Source organism: Uloborus diversus, chromosome 10 (assembly GCF_026930045.1).
Source record: "Uloborus diversus isolate 005 chromosome 10, Udiv.v.3.1, whole genome shotgun sequence".
NCBI lineage: Eukaryota > Metazoa > Arthropoda > Arachnida > Araneae > Uloboridae > Uloborus > Uloborus diversus.
The window spans coordinates 47,046,169-47,066,056 of record NC_072740.1 but is presented as its reverse complement, the minus strand read 5'-3'; the positions used below and the strand labels follow the sequence as shown (position 1 = coordinate 47,066,056).

Sequence of the window (19,888 nt, the reverse complement as noted above, 5' to 3'; positions counted from 1 at the left end):
AATTATTTTTTAGCGTTTGTTTCAAAAAAAAAAGCACACAGTGGGCCATTACACAGGATATCAGACATTTTATCCCTAACTTGACAGCTTTATATTTTGCTTTAAAAGTCCTTCCGAAAGTGTTATTCTGTCAACAGTGGAAACTATATTCGCTGTAAAATCTAGTTTAGTACCTAGAAACAAAAACAAGCAAGAAAAAACTTTTTTTAAAAATAATTCATTGCTCTCTCAGATTAAAAAAAAGAGCAAAGAAATGGCACCGCCAAAAAATAAGTGCACTAATAAAAAGCTGGTGTAAATTAACTGTTTGATTTTGCTTCGCAAAAATACTGTCTTTAAAGAAGAATAGATACAGCTGCAATAGTGCTGAATTCGGATGGGAAACATCTGCATGAGTTCAATGTTAAGAAATATTCATGTTTATTTTGTCATGTTGTAGCGATAATTTTACACGTTTTTGATCTAAAGCATAGAATTCTATACATACGGAGATTATTTTTTTTACATTGAATTAATATTTTTAAGGACAAAATGTGTTTTTTTTTTTTTTTTTTTTGAATCTAAAGTGTCTAACATGGGATATAATGACAATGAGAAATATGGCACAATGATGCTTTGGAATTTCATAAATGATATTTCACAGGAAATTTCTATCATTTAGGTTTGATAAACCCAGTGGTCGGATTTTTTTTTTTTTTTTTTTTTAATTTTTTTATAAGGCGAACTGCAACTATTTTAGAACAAATGTAGTTAACTAACACTACTATTTTTAAAACGTAGGAACTGAAAACTACTTTTGAAAAGTAGTCGCTACTTCGCTACTTCTTAAAATATAAATAAATAAAAAGCATACACATACACACCGTTTGAGGATTGAACGAAAAAAAATCAAAAAGTGGTTTATATTAATACATAGCAAGTTCCATGCGTGACTTACTCTACTAGTGAGCTAAACCTGAAAACCTTTATCTGACCATGAAAATACTATTGTGACAAAAAATTGAGTTTTTCAAGTTGTATTACCTTGTTTGCTTCTTCATTTATATATCCTAGCCATTGAAATTCACCCATTTCGTTGCATATTCTGTGTACATGGATAAAGCTCAGTTGTGACTCACACTACATGAAAAGGAAGTGATTCATTGTATTAAGAACAAAACTCTTTTTTTTACTCTGTTGAGTACAAAAAAAAAAATTTTAGTTGGTTGTAACTTGTAATGATATTACTTTAATTTTATATTGCTACTAGATTAATAAAATATACTAGACGACCCGTGCGGAACTCCGCACTGTGCTTCGAATCGTTTCATAAGGTATTTCGCTCTTTAAGAATTTCAAAGGAAGAACATTATGAAGAAGAACCGAAAAAAAAGTAAGCGCAGAAGAAAAGGCATGTAATTTAAAGACATCAGTAACAAAACCTCGTTAAATACAACGTTGTGATAATTTGATCATCGCTCACCTTTTGGTCGTACATATTTTCAATTCAAACATAAATATCATTAAAAGTGTGGCTGAGTAGTGACTCGTGAAAAAGCAATAATTGTGCATGTAAAAAAACAGGTTGTGGCAAATACAGTCCTGCCCATGTGAGCATCTGACGGGGAAAAAAAGAAATATTAAAGAGATATTTATTGGCACGGATTCGAATTGGCGGCATTCTGATTAACAGCCCGACACCCCAACAAACCTAGCAATTGCGGCTTCCTTTTCGAAAGCTATTCATTGAAGGAATGCGTAGTACAAAACAGCAAAAAAGCTTTTTGCCAAAAAAAAAAAAAAAAATAATAATAATAATAATAATAATAATAATAATAAGATCATGCTTCTATGTTTTATCATTAACCAGCATGACACGATTTAAAATTATTCGAAAAGCATGGAATTTGATTAAAGAATGACGAAGATCTCACGTAGCGATTGAAATGAACATTCTAGAGAAGTAATAAATTAGATTGAAAATAAGTGTTTTTATCTTTGAATATTGAACTATTTCACATAGAAGGTTGCTTTATGAGTTATGTCTTAAATGCCCGCACATGTTTCTCTTTTAATCGAACACTTAAAATTCAAAACCATAACCAGTTGAACTGAGTCCGTTTTTTAAGTGTAATTTTCCGAACGTAGACAAAATGTTTTTTTTTTTTCAGCAGAAAGCAGAGGAGTAGAAAATGATTTATTGCTAATGAAGTTGATAATAATTTTAATGCTTTATATCGTATTCGCGCGAATAAGAAATTAAAGGTTTACTGGGTGAAACTCGTAGTTTTAATTTGGCGTAGTATTTTTTAATTTGTACAAAAGGTCGAACACTGCTATTAGAAACAATCATTTCAGCATACAATGAAAATGTTTTTCTGCAGAAAAAGAATTTCCTTTAGGTAAATCTAATAACTTTTTTATGCTTACATTATGCTGAGTGGTCTGGATGTAGTCAAAGCTTAAAAAAAAGGAAGAACACTCTTCGATTAACAGTCAACTTATCCGAATGACAACTGTAGCCTGCATAAAGGAGTCGAAACACCAAGTAGCATTCCCACTGCATTTATTTTATTACGTTTGTATGTCATGAGTACATGTAATGCGTAATACTAATATAAATTTGATATTCTTTCGGACAGCCCAAACTTGCCCGAAGTTCAGATAGTTTATAGCCGAACGCTCTACCGAAAAAAACTTATCAATTTAACCGAACAACTAAGTCCAGTGCTTTTAAGCTTTATTAAAATATGAACACACACACACACACAGGCTATTTTTTTTTCTTTTTTTCTTTTTTTTTTGCCGAAAGCGACGTAAAAAATGGAAAACTGCATTAGAACTTTGCTTTTAAAAAATGCATAAGAACTACAGGCAGCATCAAGATTTTGAAACAGCAAGGGGCGTTTTCGAAAACTTGATTATTCGACCGTAAGTCTATTTTTCTTCATTAGCCAGCCTGATAAGTTTTAAAATGAGAAGGGAATAATATGTAACATAAGATATTGAAGAAACATTTTTTTATTCTTGAAAATTTTTACAATTTGTTACCGCAGGCTGCTTGAACCGTTATGACTTAGATGGCAGCACGTGTTCATCATTTAACAGCACGGTTAAAATACAAAATAAATTGAACTATGCTCTTTTTTAAGCGTAGCTTTTCGAATGTAGTAAAAATGTGATAAGCTTTTTTTTTTTTTTTTGCAAAAAGAAGAAAAAATATATATTTAACCCTTCAAATTGAGGTAGTAATTTTTTTATTTGTACAAAGAGTCAAAAACTCATTACAAGAATATATATTTCAATATACGATTTATTATTTTTTTTCTGAACAAAAAAACAATTCTATTGTAGTCTGAAATCTTAAACCTGTTACTTATATTTTCGCTTACATTATGCTTTAATTTTCTTACCAGAGCCAACTTAGCTCTAAAAAAAAGCTTAAAAAAAGAGCTTAAAAAAAAAAAAACCGTACAATTCCGAAGTAATTTAGCACAAAGTCACTTCAAGTTTTTCATATCAGCAAGGAGCGTTTCCTTCTCATTTATTCTAATCCTTCATAGTTGTTATTCACTTAATGTTCATGCAATGCGCGACATTTCTCTAATTTTTTGTTGCAGATTGTCCGGACGTGGGCCCGAACACGCACTTTCCTGGTTACGAAGAGAACGCTCTGCCGATCAAACTATTCAGCTCTGTCGGTCATAGCGCAAATTAAAGTTATAAGTTTAACCGAAAAACCTCATTCTGGTTCTTTTAAAACAGGTTTTTCGGCCGAAAAAAACAATTTTTAGACCGTGGGTCTATTTTTCGTCAGTAGCCTGCACGATAAGCTTTAAAATAAGGTGTAAATCAAAGAAATCGATCAAGAATTGAGGAAAATCTGGCGTAGAAACCAAAAACAGGCTACAGAAATAATATATAAGGATAATTAGTTTATAACATGACATTTTACATGTTACTCACACAAAAATTCCCCTAAATAATTTTATTGACGATAAAAATAGATATAAAAATACATAAAAAAACAAATTGTTCTTCATTTTAAATAAATATTTAAGTGGAATCTATTATGTATAAAATTCTTTTTTAAAAAAAATGAATAGAAAACTAAATCCATAATTCTGTGTTATGGTGTACTTAGGCATGGAATTAGCCAAATTGGCACATTTGAACATGGGATATTACTCAGAATTATTTATTATTTCTGCCCTTTACTGAGCCAATTTGTCATTCCAAAACATTTTTTTTTTTTTTTTTCGATTTTTACGATGCAAGAAAGAATTTTAAAAGTTAAAGGAATTCAACCTTCAAATTTTTAATCCTTACCTGACAGTTAATATTTCATTCAGGAAGTGCAACTTGGCAACTTGGAAATGTAATCAGATACAATCATAATTTGATTTAAATTTTATATAGACATACATATACGTAAAATTGATTTGGATGATTAAAAACATCTTTTAAACAAAGGAGAAAAACTTTAATTTTCATTATAGGAGTTAATTTTATAGAAACTTATACTTTGTAAGAACTTAATTATTGATTTTCAGTTTCAAGCTAGGGGATCCGGACATGGACACCATCTCCTTTCTTATGCTACTGATAAAATAAAAATAAAATCATTTTTCAATTTTACCAAATTATCTGAAAAACTTACAATATTTAATAATAGACTTTCATTTTTTAATATATCAATACTCAATCAGTAAAAAAGAAAAAATAACGAAATAGGAAAAATATCTCAAACGGTACTAGTATGTTTTATTAAATATTAATAAATGTCCGAAATATGAAATATGACTAAGAATGCTTACCTTACTTCAATGTGCAGGTTTAAACTATAGTAAACTCGCGCTACAACGTGATTCAACTTACGCGAAATGGCTTAATAGCGACCTTTCTCGAGTAATGAATTTTGGAGCTATCGCGAATTCTTCACCAAGCAACACGAAATTTTTCGGAAGGGAATCGCAAGACTTAGGTATCTTCTTTTTTGGGTACTAAACATTAGTTTCGTGAATGGACTATCCTCTTCGCATCGTTGAAAATGGAAGTTTCCCGCACTGTACTAGTCGAGTCGAAACATCGTTTAGTTAATTTACAAATCGCCACTCCGCATCTTTTTCATCCTAAATATGAAGTTGATGAAACATAATTTCACATAAGCTGCACTGTAAAAAAAATTCGGAAACGTTTCTGAGTATATCGTGCAGCTGCGGTTCATGAAATTTTCGAAAACGTTTCTGAGTATTTCGGAATTCTCTTTCTGAAATGTCCGGAAACGTGTCTGAGTATTTCGGAATCCTCTTTCCGTAATTTTCAGAAACGTTTCTGAGTATTTCGGAATCCTCTTTCCGTAATTTCCAGAAATGTTTCTGAGTATTCTGTGCAGCTGTGGTTCATGAAAGTTTCGAAAACGTTTCCGAGTATTTCGGAATTCTCCAAACAATTTTCAAAAACATTTCCGAGAATTTCGGAATCCTTTTTCCGTGATTTTTTCTAAAATATAATTCTTTATTATAGTATTGCATACCATATCAGTTTCAATTCTTTCATATCTAAGAGCAATAATACAAGCAATTTTAGAATCATTCGTCGGATTTTTTTTTTTTTTTTTTTTGGAATTTCTAATGACAAATAGCATGGTTAACAGCATAACATATGCACAGTTTATAAATTTTTGAAAAATTATGAAATAATCTACTAGTTTCATTCCTAATCACAAAATCGTCGGGGAATTGGAGTGGGGGGTACCTTCTGAAAAGTGGGGATTGTTTGTTAAACAATCTTAAACTTCAGTTTTTCTCTCAATATTTTCAAGACAAAACTATCAACATATTGTATTTTTAATGCAGAATTTAAAAACATATCTTGTATCAAACTTGATAGTTTTTATCTTTGGATAAAATTTGACAGGACTTACCTACCCTTCGCGTTCCGGAATTCGTTCACCTCAAGTCAATTTCTCTGACGAACAAAGTGTACCGAAAAGTACCAACAGAGAAATTGATGAATTTAAATATGACACCAAGTCCCTCTGCTGGAACCATTCGGGTTGATTCTTCTGTTCTTGCCCTTTTCCAGCTCATCACAAATATAAATACTTACTCAAAATAGGTTACTGATTTTATTTTTATAGTGTGCGCAAAATGCATTATATATTTTATTTATTGAAACATTGAACTCTATTACATGATTTTTCCATTTCATATATACGAGAATACCCCCCCCCTACCATAAGGGTGATGGTGCACCCATAAAATGCTATGAAGCGCCCCCCCCCCCCTGAAAAAGCAACATCATATACATTATAAATCAAAGTATCATATACATTATAAATCAAAGTATCATATAAATTATAAGTCAAATACTTTAATATGGTGTAAAAATACAAAATTATTTTATTAAGTCTTTTTTTTTTTTGCTTTTGGTAAAATTGAGGCTCGTAAAACGAAAAAAATGAAGACACTTTTAAATACATATATGTATTTATTTGTTAAATAAATTAATACACATTTAACTAATTTAAAGCGTTTCGCTAATGCAAATATTTAAAGAGATATCGTCATTTAGATAATACTGAAGCACTATGTTCCTAATTACAAGAGATAGTTTTTTTTTTTTTTTACTTCATACAATCTAGCTACACTGTTTACAAGAGAATGAAAACATGCAACCTTAAAGACGAACTATCAAACCTGACAATTTGCATATTATAACATTTAATTCATAATGCTTGATACATAAATGTTCAGCCAAATATTAACTGAGATTTCCACATAAAAACAAAGTACACAATAACACTTATTTAAATTTTTTTTATAATCTTCAATTCATAAATTTTATAGAATAAAACTAGACACACTTGCACTTTAAATATGTGTTCTATGTAATGTAAAATATTTTCAAATTGCAATAGTTCACAACGAAAAAATTATACTGAAGAAAATAGTTTTTTTTAACGAGATTTATATGAACTAAATCTCTTTAAAGTAATAGAGTTGCAAAGCGACTTACCTATTCGTCGGTGGTGGTCTTTTGCAGGCTTTGGTCACCAAAAAGGTGATTTTTATGACAGAATAAAATTCTGCCAACAAAAATTACCCATTTGGTAGAAAGAAGAAAAGTATCCAAGAAAAATTACCTACACAAGTTATGCGACGCAATGAAGTTACATGGCGTCCTCTCGGCAATTATTTGGTTTTTAATTTCAGTTTGTATTCCTTCCGCGAGCATGCGTCGAGAATTTGCACTTCGTACTTAAAAATAAGTGACATAGCTTCAAATTCAATCTCATGACGATACATAAGCAAGAAAATATAAGACTTGAACATTATCTTCAGTGAATTCATGCGAGGAACAAAACTTCTACTAATCCCCTTGATGAGCGTTACTTCGCATACATGAGTCAGCAGTTGTTTTCATTGCGTGCTTTCGAAAGTTTCAGTTTAGATTTGCTGCTGAACTATAAAATTGCCGTGTCACCTGCGCATGCGTCGACTCTTACTTTCTTGCTAAACGGGAAACGTTTTTGATTATAGCAGAAAACTGCGGAGGGCGTACGAATCTGTGTATTACGGAAAACTTTTTTGTATATTCAGAGAGTTTTCCGAGATTTTTTACAGTGTGGCTGTTTATCTAAAGTTTTAGAATAGAAAGGAAAAATAAAACGTTTCTGACAACTAATGAAATTTAAAGATTTTTGATATACTTGAACAACTAAAAAGTGCGTCAAATGTAATTACTGTATATACTTTGTACAGTATTGTTATAAAGCTTCATTTTATTATTGCTACATACTATATGTACCGTACTGTTTCATTTTATGCCATTCTCTCCCTTTGATTTTGTGCATCCTTACAGTATTTTTATTCAACAACAGCTTTTTTTTTTAAATACAGTAAAATTTCAGTTCTCTGTTTATATTCGGTAACGTTCATAAAATATCGTATAGATACCCTTTTTTTTACAACTCGAAATTTCAACCTACGTGAGGAGTATAGGAATGTATCTTTCGCGTAAGTTGAGATTCGACTGTATATGCGGATGACATTGAAATCGAAAACTTTTTGCTTTACTGGTAAAGTTTGCATGAAACGGAAAAATGTTCCTTACCGTACATTTCCATAACACTAATATTCGTTCAAAAAATCAATAATCCAACGTCATAAAGCACAAAAATTGCAGAAAATTGCAGACACGTGTTTCGGTGTTACAAGGAACACATTTTCAATGCAAAGAGGTGTGAGCTTCTGGATGAAAAGTCATCCGAGAAAAGCAACACGGTGGAACAGGAGATAGTATAAATATCAAAAAATCGAAATTAAACAAAACAAAAAAGATAAAATGACACCTGGAGGCAAAATTTATTATATAACTAGCCGCCAGCGGCGACCAGCTGGTTCGCCTTCTTACGCCATTCGCCTTTCTATGCAAGCAGCCACCTACGGCGGCTGTTTGGCTAACTTGTCATTTACCTTTTACTTCATGTTTGCCGCCTTCGGAGGCTGTTTAAATAAATTTGGCAGCAGTATTAATCAATCCATCTCTATCTTTTTTTGTGCCATTCACATTATTTACGCCAAGATTGCCGCCTTCGGCGGCTATCTACCTTTACGATCTATCTCTTAATTTTCTTATCCATCTCTATTTATTTTAACCTCCCCGCCCGTTTCCTAATAAAAACAAAGATCACTCAAAAAACCGCTTTTTTTTATTTAAGTAGAACCAAAAAAAAAAAGTTATCTCCAAAATTCCCCGTAGTGTGCAAAAAGTAGCGTTTGACAAAGAAAAAAATTCTCGCTGTTTTTATTGAACTATATGCGCACAACTATGAAATGTAACCTAATATTGATACAGCAAAACGTCCAACTTGGGGGGGGGGGGAGAAATGGAAAAAGAAATAAATGCAATCCCTAAATAAAACAAAAAAAGGAAAGAAAAAAAGCAAGCGCTAACGGAAAAACACGTGGTCATCACGTCATAAAGTGTAGAAGTAAGCTATATAGTAAAAAAAGAAACATTTGTAAAAAGATTAACAATTGTTTGCGATTAAGATTCCATCGTAAATATCGAATCGAAATCCAAGTAGTGACGTCAGAAGCATAAAAGATTGAAGAACGCTTTTTTTTTCGACCGATGCGTGGAAAGACATAATGTGTTTCAGCATTAAAAAAGTTGTAAAAAAAAACTATTACGTATTTTTAAGAACTTTTTTCTTCTGAAGAGGGCGAAATATTTTCACTATTACAACTTAAATTTTAGAAATGAGGCTTTGATTTTTCTCGCAGGATGACATTAGAAAAAAATAAAACCCAGAAAAAAATGCAAATTAAAGGTTTTTTCAAAAAATTCATAAAAAATACAAAAATTGCTCTATCTTCAAAAGTTTTTCATTCATCATATTTAAAATTAAATTTTCAACACTATAGTACAAAAAATATTTGTGTGGTGCGTATGGTTCGGGGTTTGTGAGGTAAAAAGTACTAAAAAGTGCAAAAAAACACATAAAACATTAAATAACTTTTTTCTAATTAAAATATCAAAAAATCGAAGCCCGAGGTGCACATCTTCGGCAAAAACTGTATCTGTATACCAAATTTCATCTTTCTAGGCCTTACCGTTTTCCCAGGAAGCGCGACACACACACGCACAGCACACAAACATCTTATTTTATTACTAGCCGCCTTCGGCGACCACCTGGTCCGCCTTTTTACGCAATTCGATTTTTTTGCGCCAGGGTTGCCGCCTTCGGCGGCTGCTTAGACAATTTAGCGACGACATTAATCAATGTTTTTGTCTATATAACAATATTATCATTCGCCTTTAACGCCAATGTTGACTTCTTCGGCGGCTGCTTAAAAAAAATTGTCGATGGTATTAATCAATCTTTTTCTCTATACATCAATATTAACATTCGCCTTTTTACGCCAAGGTTGCCGTCATCGGCTGCTGCTTAAAAAAATTTTGTGTTGAATAAAGTATTTTCTAGATCTATCTCCCGTTATGTCCTTCGGAATATTTTTCAGGGAGGGGGAGGGGAGGCACAAAATGCATACTCTTCATGCAAATTTTGTCGGAAAGTAACAAAAAAGCATTTCCACTTTTATGTGAAAGCATTGTTTTTTTAAAGTCATGGTGTGTGTGGGGGAGGGGCTATTGATCCCCCGTTGAAGTTCCTCTATTTCTTACTGTTCATCTACTGTATTCACCTCTATATTTGTCCACCTTTCTTTCTCTCTATCTATCTATCTATACGATCCACGCATATCTACCTCTGATAGTAATTAACAATCCTTTTTATGTAAAAAAAAAAAAAAATCATTTTTTGCCCATTTAATATCATCTCTCTATCTACCAAACATAACCACCAATCCCTACAAAAATCATGCAAAAAAAAAAACGCAGGCTTTATTTATTTACTTAAAATTACACGCAAAAGAAGGCTCTATGTTCCCTGTAGTGTCCAAAAAGCAGCGCTTGCAAAAGCTTAAAAAAATCACCGCTTTTTATTGAATTAAAATGCCCCCCAAAAATATTTGACCAAAAATAAATATAAGAAACAGTCCAGGAAAAAAAAAAAAAAGTTGGAAAAATAAAGATTTGAGAAATCTCTGAACGTTAAAAAAAAGTGAAGAGAAAGCAAACGATTTCAGTTAGGTCACGTGATGAGGAAGTGCGGAACTCAGCCGGCAATGCTTACAGGTCGCGTCGTGTTCTGCATTTAAAAAATTGTAAAAAAAACTTTTGCGTATTTTTAAAAACTTTTTCTTCTGAAGGGGGCGGAATGTTTTTACTATTACCAACTAAAATTTTGGAATTGAGGGCTCAATACTTTTTGCAGGATGGGTTTCGAAAAAAACTAAACCCAGAAAAAAATGCAAAATAAAGGTTTTTGCGAAAATTTATAAAAAATACAAAAATTGCTCTATCTTCAAAATTTTTTCATTCATCATATTTAAAATTAAATTTCCTATACTATAGTACAAAAAATATTTGTGTGGTGCGATTGGTTCGGGATCTGTGAGGTAAAAAGTACTAAAAAGTACAAAAAAACGCATAAAACATTAAATAACTTTTTTTTCTATTAAATATATCAAAAATCGAAGCCCGAGGTGCACATTTTCAGCAAAAACTGCACCAGTATACCAAATTTCATCTTTCTAGACCTTACCGTTTTCCCGGGATGCGCGCCACACACACACACATACACACACACAAACATCTTATTTTATTATATGTATAGATATGTATAGATTCTATCAGGAAAAAACCGTTAAGTAATAAATTTTCCAAGAAAACCCATAAACAATGCGAAAAGTCCAAAAATGAAAATTAGTAATAAATTTACCAGCGGGAAAAACTATGTATGGAAGCAATGTATAAAATGGAGAAATGTAGGAAAAAACGAAGTGAAGGATAAACGTATTGGAATTAGTTAATCACAAAAACGAAATAAGAAAGCAAAAAATGAAAAACAATAAAAGTAAGAAATGTACGACGTTTACATAAAAATAATAGAAAACTAAACCAATTTTAACAAAGAAGTCCACACAGAAGAAAAATAGGGAATTGCAGTAAGATCGTTAACTAAATTAGAACGGTTCCTCAGGATGTAGAAAGATTCCCAAAAATCAAGATCTAACGAATTGGGACGTTTTTGGATGATTTGATAAGAGTTAAAATCAAAAGAGTGATTCGATTCCCAACAGTGTTGGGTAATACTGGATTTATTCAGCTGTTGTTTTCTCACATAGCTTTGATGTTCTTTTAACCGAAATTTCAAAGAACGGTGGGTCTGTCCGATGTATCCGAGTCCGCAATTGCAAACAATTTTATAGATCCCACAACAATTAAGAGGATGAATAGAATCTTTAAGAGAAGAGAAAGAAAGTTTATTAATAGGAGAAAATACCACTTGGAATTGGAATCGCTTCAGAATCTTAGCAACCTGAAAACTAATACCTGGGAAGAAAGGCAGAACAACTAAATTATTAGTGTTAAAAGTTCTATTAAGAACAATATTTTGAGATTTTTTGCAAAGTTTTTTATGAATGGAATCAACTAAGGTGGGCGGATAGTCTCTATCTACAGCCACAGCTCTTAAATAGTTAAGTTCCCGCATTAAGAAGCTCAGGTGAAGAACAAATATTCATTGCACGATAAACAAATGCGTTGAAAGCTGAATATATTAATATTGTTCTTAATGCGGAATTTAACTATTTAAGAGCTGTGGCTGTTGATAGAGACTATCCGCCCACCTTAGTTGATTCCAGTCATAAAAAACTTTGCAAAAAATCTCAAAATATTGTTCTTAATAGAACTTTTAACACTAATAATTTAGTTGTTCTGCCTTTCTTCCCTGGTATTAGTTTTCAGGTTGCTAAGATTCTGAAGAGATTCCAATTCCAAGTGGTATTTTCTCCTATTAATAAACTTTCTTTCTCTTCTCTTAAAGAGTCTATCCATCCTCTTAATTGTTGTGGGATCTATAAAATTGTTTGCAATTGCGGACTCGGATACATCGGACAGACCCGCCGTTCTTTGAAATTTCGGTTAAAAGAACATCAAAGCTATGTGAGAAAACAACAGCTGAATAAATCCAGTATTGCCCAACACTGTTGGGAATCGAATCACTCTTTTGATTTTATCAAATCATCCAAAAAATTTCCCAATTCGTTAGATCTTGATTTTTGGGAATCTTTCTACATCCTGAGGAACCGTTCTAATTTAGTTAACGATCTTACTGCAATTCCCTATTTTTCTTCTGTGTGGACTTCTTTGTTAAAATTGGTTTAGTTTTTCTATTATTTTTATGTAAACGTCGTACATTTCTTACTTTTATTGTTTTCATTTTTTGCTTTCTTATTTCGTTTTTGTGATTAACTAATTCCAATATGTTTATCCTTCACTTTGTTTTTTCCTACATTTCTCCATTTTATACATTGCTTCCATACATAGTTTTTCCCGCTATTAAATTTATTACTAATTTATTCAGAATGGTTTCATTTTTGGACTTTTCGCATTGTTTATGGGTTTTCTTGGAAAATGTATTACTTAACGGTTTTTTCCTGATGGAATTATATAATAAATTTTGCCTCCAGGTGTCATTTTATCTTTTTTGTTTTGTTTAATTTCGATTTTTTGATATTTATACTATCTCCTGTTCCACCGTGTTGCTTTTCTCGGACGACTTTTCATCCAGAAGCTCACACCTCTTTGCATTGAAAAAGGTGTTCCTTGTAACACCGAAACACGTGTCTGCAATTTTCTGCAATTTTTGTGCTTTATGACGTTGGATTATTGATTTTTTGAATCTTTAGCACAAAGGTATTTATTCGTTAACTAATATTCGTTGTTAGCCGGCAAAGGCAGTTCAATATCATCCTCTTCTATAACATTTACAGTAGCTTCCAAATTAGTAGGATATTGGCACAATAATATCATTGAAATCTAAAATGTTAGCCCACTAAACATTTTCTGATGCCACAAAAAAAAAAAAAAAAAAAAAGAGCTGATGTTGCATCACATGACTTCCTTTTACGCCAATTTAACGATAATAGTATTGGCTTTGAGTAAGGAAAGAAACATTTTAAAAATTTTTTTGCCCCAAGGCGAAAAAACTTGGCGACTAAAAGCTTGGCGATATGTCGCTTTTTTTTTCTTCAAATTATAACACCATTTGCGTTTGCATTGATATTAACAATGATTTCCACCCAAAAAGGTGTAAAAAGACCCTTAAGAAAATCCGAATGCAACCAAAAAGGGAGGTGCACAACTGAATCCCACTAGGAGTCTGCGCACCAAATTTCAACTTTCTAGGACATACCGTTTTTGAGTTATGCGAGATACATACGCATATACGTGCATACGAACATACGTACATACAGACGTCACGAGAAAACTCGTCGTAATTAGTTCGGGGATCGTCAAAATGGATACTTCGGGTGTCTATACGTTCTTAGGCATATGTCCACGGGTAGTTGGGTTGAAAAAAAAACTCAACATTCATTCGGGGGCAAGCAAAATGGAAAGTAAGGCCTATTTTTGGGTCAAATTTTTTTCGCGAACACAATACTTCCTTTACGCTTTAAAAGGACGTAAAAAACACAAACGTGGTACTAAATTGGCAGTTATCGCTTATTCTTTTCTTTCTAAGCCATGCTCTAGTCAAGGCGAATTTTGGGGAAATCTGAAAATTTCGACGCCAACTAAACTAATGGAGTCAGATAGAACGAACGTATGGCGTCAAAGTAATGTGTCTGAGATCAGCTTGCATTTTTCAGACTCTGGCGAATCTTATTGGTGCACGTTTTACTCGCGTAAGACTTGCACCAGTCAGATTCATTTGAAACCTCGTTTCTTTTCTTTTTGAAACTTTATTAAAAAGTAATTTACAGAAATCGCTTCAAACTTCTATTTTTGTTCTATCGAACTACTCGCTACTCTACATTTTTTTAAAGTAGTGCGCTACACTACAAACTACTAAAAAATGTAGCTAATACAGTAGCGTCGCTACTTGTAGCGCCCCAATTTCAACCACTGGAAAATCCGAAGTTGATTGCTACTCAGAATTTCATGTAACTCATGTCTGTTTGTTCTCGCATTAGAGAAAGAGCTGTCTGTATTGGAGAACCAGTTGTCTTACAATATAAATTAATCTAATTTTACATTTATCGACGTTTTCAATCACTGATAAATAAAATAAGAAATGATCAAATACTGCTTTTGAATGTTATGTCATCAGGTAAAGATCGGATCTGGATTTTGCCGCTAATCCATCCAATTATCGGATGATTTTACATCCGAAAACTCATTTTTTTGCATTGAAAAAGGAAACTTTGAAACCTCGAAGCATGTGTCTGCAGTTTTCAAAAAATTGCGTGATTTAACGTTACTATATTTTATTTTACTCTTCAACCCTTTGTTTTCTGAATTTCAATTAAAGTTTGTAACTTAATTTTTGTTTATTATATGAAACATCTTACATTAAGTATTTTTAACTATGTGCATATTTACAGATCAAAATGGGTCCAGCAATCCCGAAAGACAATACTTGAACCCTTTAAGACCATCCCCAAGCAATGGTTTGAGCTTGCGGAAAGAGATAGCTCTAAAAATTGGTGGAAGAAATAAGACAACTAAAGGCACGCCACTGCGGGGTAGCTACGAAAAAAACCAAGCTGCAAAAACAAGAGTTGTCCGTATGCTGTTCGTCGTGGTTGTAGAATTCTTCTTATGTTGGACACCACTTTACGTGGTGAACACTTGGGCTCTTTTCGATGCAAAAACAATATATTCCTCTTTAGGATACGTTGGCATATCAGTGATACATCTTCTGGCATATGTATCTTCGTGTTGCAATCCTCTGACGTATTGTTTCATGCACAAAAAGTACAGACAAGGATTTTTAGCTGTGATAGGCTGCAAGAAAAATAAAAGATGGCATTTTGGAGGACAAAACAGTGAGCGATCTGGTACAATGGTAAGCGTATTCAGCACACGTGCAGGATCAGTGCGATCTGGTAAGTTGAAAACTTTAAAAAAATCAGTTAATGTTTATTGAAATGTAAAGTTCATTTTTTAGCTTTTATTTCACTTGTAAGAGGCATACAACGGTTTATTATGTTGCTTTTTGCGTCACCCGGCGCTGCTCGGTGTGCCCAAAAAGTTAAAGCGATGCCAAGTGACACATGTTTTCAGTAATGTGTGAAAAAATGAAAATAAATTTAGGGTAAAAATTTCACTTTACAAGAATGACAACAATTCCTTTACAATCTAGTTGCAGTGATAACATTAGTCTCTAAAAATTACCCGTCGGATAAGAGCATAGGTCCCTGTAAAAGTAAAGACAACAGTTCTGAAATAAAGTCAGCACTGCTCTCAGAAAACCCAATACCAATCAAAATGTGATCCGCACTACCCCAAAATTGTTAACACCGTTCCTTGAGGGAGAAAGGAACTGACGTGTGACGTATGCCTAAAACTTTGAGTAGCGGACCTAAAGTCCGCTACTTAAATTTTGTCAAAATCTGGTCGTAGCTTTTTACACCTCATCGGTAATACCATTTGCATTTATTTTTCAATAGCGATGAAAAATGTACGTACTCTCTTTTTCTTCGACAATTTGTCATTCTTCTAAAAGGGCAATGAGTTCCAAACCCAATTTTTGCTTGGTAACTTGAAATTTTGAACTCCAGCATCTCCTTGAGTTTTTGTCGCTTGTCTTTTAAAAATTTTATGTTGAAGTTATTTTTCAATAGAGATTATTTCCCTAAATATCAGTAGCGGACCTAGAGTCCGCTAATTAAATTTTGTCAAAAGGTAGTTGTCGATTCTTCGTTTGCAAGTCAAAAAGATAGATTTCTGAAAATTTTCGCTAATTTTCTCTTTTGCTTTAAACTTTTAAAGTTTTATATCTGCACTTTAAGTCATTTCTTGAATAAATGAAAGAGGATCATTTATTTTCAAGATAATGCTTTTGAAATCTTATCACGGGTATCGCCGTGTCGGTACTTGTGATCTTATTTTCTACTTTATTTGAATAGGCGTTGCACATAGATAATGCTCAAAATATCAGGAGAATTTCTAGAAATGATAAAAGTGAAAAGAAACTTTTGTAAGAGCGGAATGTTAATTTTCCTTTTCAACCATCGTACATAAATTTTTCTCTATCTCTCTCTCTTTTTACTGAGACAATTTAAAAAGTATTCAAGTTTATCCTCAACGAACGTATTTGATCTATGCTTCCCTACTTTTCTGCTACTTACTTTGAGATTTTTTTTAAGAAATGGAACGTTTTAGAAATATGTTTCGATATAGCTTACAACTTTCTTCAATAGATGGCAGCACAAGTCATTATTGCTACCATGCTTTCAGGAAACTGAGGGAGTCTTGTCTAAAATTTATTAAAAAATTTATTTGGACAGTTATTTCTGAACTTTTATGAGTGGAAGAAAGCAATGTAAAATACACTTTGTCAGTTGTAAATTTAATTAATAGAAAACAATAATAATAGTTAATAATGCAGTGCTGATTGCTGGATCTAGGAGGGGCAAGTCGGGACCCTGCATTGGGGGCTATTTCTGGGGGACGGCAATTCACCCTATTTCTATACGATAAATAGTGATGATGATAATGATAGCAAACTTAAGAAAACATATAAAGCATTTCTTTTAGCGGTATTTGAATGCTTGTATTTTTTTCATGTAATTACGTACTTCTGCATTCAAACATTTTATCCACCGCAGTTAAAAACAAATATAAAAGCTGAGAAGTTCAATAATGCGAACAGGAAACTTCAAATTTGTGATTTCAGGACACTTAAAACAGCAAAATGGATATAAATTATTTAGCTGCATAGAGTTTAAAATTGGTTTTACCTTTATAAAGTTATTATGCTGAGTAGAAAATAAAATTGTAAGCTATATTATATTGATTATAATGATAAAAATAATTATAAAGCTGAGTTTATTGATTAAGCTGAATTTGAGAATGTGCTACGTTTTCTGCGTAATGGACATTGGAAAAAAAAAGAAAGAAAGACAATTGAAGATTATAATTATTTTTTACTACTAGTAATCGTAATTATTCATTTTAATTCACTGCACAAAGAACAATTGCGAAAAAAAAAAAAAAAAAAACAATGAAGACTGGTCCTACAGTGTATGGAAAAAATATGTGCATGCTCCAAAGGAATGTTTACAATAATTAATTTCCTTCAAAAATTTTTAACAGTATCTGTAGCAGATTCAATTGCAGTAAAATTCAGAAAAAGTTATGTCGCGGGAGTCGATGCTGACAGAGAACTATCATAAAATGCAAAAGTACTTTGCATAAAAAATTTTAGGTAGCATTAAAAAATATAACCTTAAAAATAATGTTTTACTTATTAATATATCACTTATACTGTTTTTAACATGTATATTTCCGCCCTCTTAAGGTTGAGACTAGGCGGAATATAGGAAAGGATAAGATTGGACGGATAGCATCCCTCCGGATGCACTCTATCCAACGGTACCAGTGTTGATCTGATAGACATTTGATAATCTGGAGGAAATGGGGTCACATACACATAGACAGATGTGCACAAGTTTTAATTGTTTAATATACCGCTTATTTATTTAATTTTTTAAACCGCTATACACCCAAACCAGTTTTTATGCGATTTTTTTTTTTTTTTTTGTGCGACTTTTTGTGCGAACACTGTTTGTGCGTTATATTAAAATTTCAATCAAAAAGATTGGGATTTAATTCACGAAATTATTTTCAAAATGAGTGCGAGGTAGTATCTTCAATTGACGATATAGGCACCCCGATGGGAAGTCACTGTGACCACCCAAAAATTTCCTTATTCGGGAAATGTCCTCCGACTACTCGGCAAAAATTATCATCACTTGGTTTATTTTGATTTCTTTAAATATTACAATTTTGTAAGTTTTTGGTTTATTTTCCACGTGAGACTTTTTTTATGCGGTCCCTATCCACCCATTAAATCCTTTCTAAAGGATCTTATTAAGACTGCAGTACACGCAAGTCATAAAATACGAACTCATCATGTATTGAATATGATTGATTCAACATTTGAAAAACGTCTTCGTGATGCTGCATCATTTGCCATGTGTGACTATTGAAGTTTTATATTTGTTGCTCAAAATAACCGATATTTATGTGTTTCATTTGCTCAAGAAATCGTTTTTGGACATCTAACAAGTGGTTAAAAGTCAAAAGTACTTTTTGATGAACCTCTGACTTTTCTTTTAAAACGATAATACAAAAAATGTGTGTGGCTTCGAGATATCGATAATTAAGCATGATGGTGCAAGCGTTTTGGTAATGGTTCTTGGTGAAAATAAGTGATATCATGGATCACACACAGTATTCAGGTGTATTGGAAAACCACAACCGTAATCTAACTGAGTAATATAAGTATTAAGAGAAACGATAATGCAACTGTGAAAAATTTTCTATATTGTAAATCGTTTTCAACACGTGTGAATTGTATAGAAAGCTTTATGTGCTAAAGTTCGATCCGGCAGTGGTATATCTGCCTCAGAAACAAAACGTTATAATCAAGTCTTAAATTTGCGACAGTATACTGGAGTGAAAACATGTAATATTCCCTTCGCTTTCTGCGCTGAAACTAATCCAGTGGGTGTAATGTGTGCCTCGCAGGCTAAATGTTATAATCAAATCTAAACGTTATGCGACAAGATATTAAAGTAAAAGTATGCACCATTCTCTTTTCAATCGAATCCTGCTACAAAAAAACCTTCGTCTGACTTTTTCCCTTTTTTTTTCTTCAAGCAGCTTTTAATATTTATTGTTTAATAATGTTAGGCTTTATTAATTTAGTGTTTGACTATACAGTGTGAGTGTCCGAGTTGATTTTTGATCATAAAGAAAAATGAATACAATAATAGCATTTTTTGTTTTTAATTCCGTTATTAAACGTATTTTATCCAAACGATTGTGTAAATGATAATATGTTTTATATTTACAACTTATTATGTTTAAATATATCTATTCTCTCTCTTTCTAGAAACACTTGACAAAACTACGGCAGATTCGGCCTGTTAAGTCCATCTACATTTTTTATTGAAAATAAAGATTTTTGAGCGGTTTTACATATTTCCTTTGATGAAATTTAAATTGCTTACTCTGATAAATCATGTTTATTAACTTATTCACTATAATGTTGCACTTTTTAAACTAACAGTTAAATGGTTTTATTTCAAAAGTGGCATTCAAAAATGTTTATATTTAATTCAAAACATAATAATAATTTTTGTGAACACCATAACATTCTCATGCACGTGTGGTCAATGTTACTAAAGTCAAATCTCCCATTTTTATTTCATTCATCGCATGAAGGATGTTTTGCTGTTTATGAATATGTATATCTGTG

At 32.2% G+C, this 19,888-nt stretch overlaps 1 protein-coding gene across 1 annotated transcript in view; it reads left to right on the top strand.

Moving 5' to 3' along the window:
• LOC129230989 (cholecystokinin receptor-like) overlaps positions 1 to 17,798 on the top strand; it is a 32,543-nt gene extending 14,745 nt beyond the window's left edge. The window contains exons 4-5 of the mRNA XM_054865232.1: positions 15,003 to 15,506; positions 17,719 to 17,798. Coding sequence (XP_054721207.1) covers positions 15,003 to 15,506; positions 17,719 to 17,798 — 584 coding nt within the window. The remainder of the gene's footprint in view (positions 1 to 15,002; positions 15,507 to 17,718) is intronic.
• The last annotated feature ends 2,090 nt before the right edge of the window (positions 17,799 to 19,888 follow it).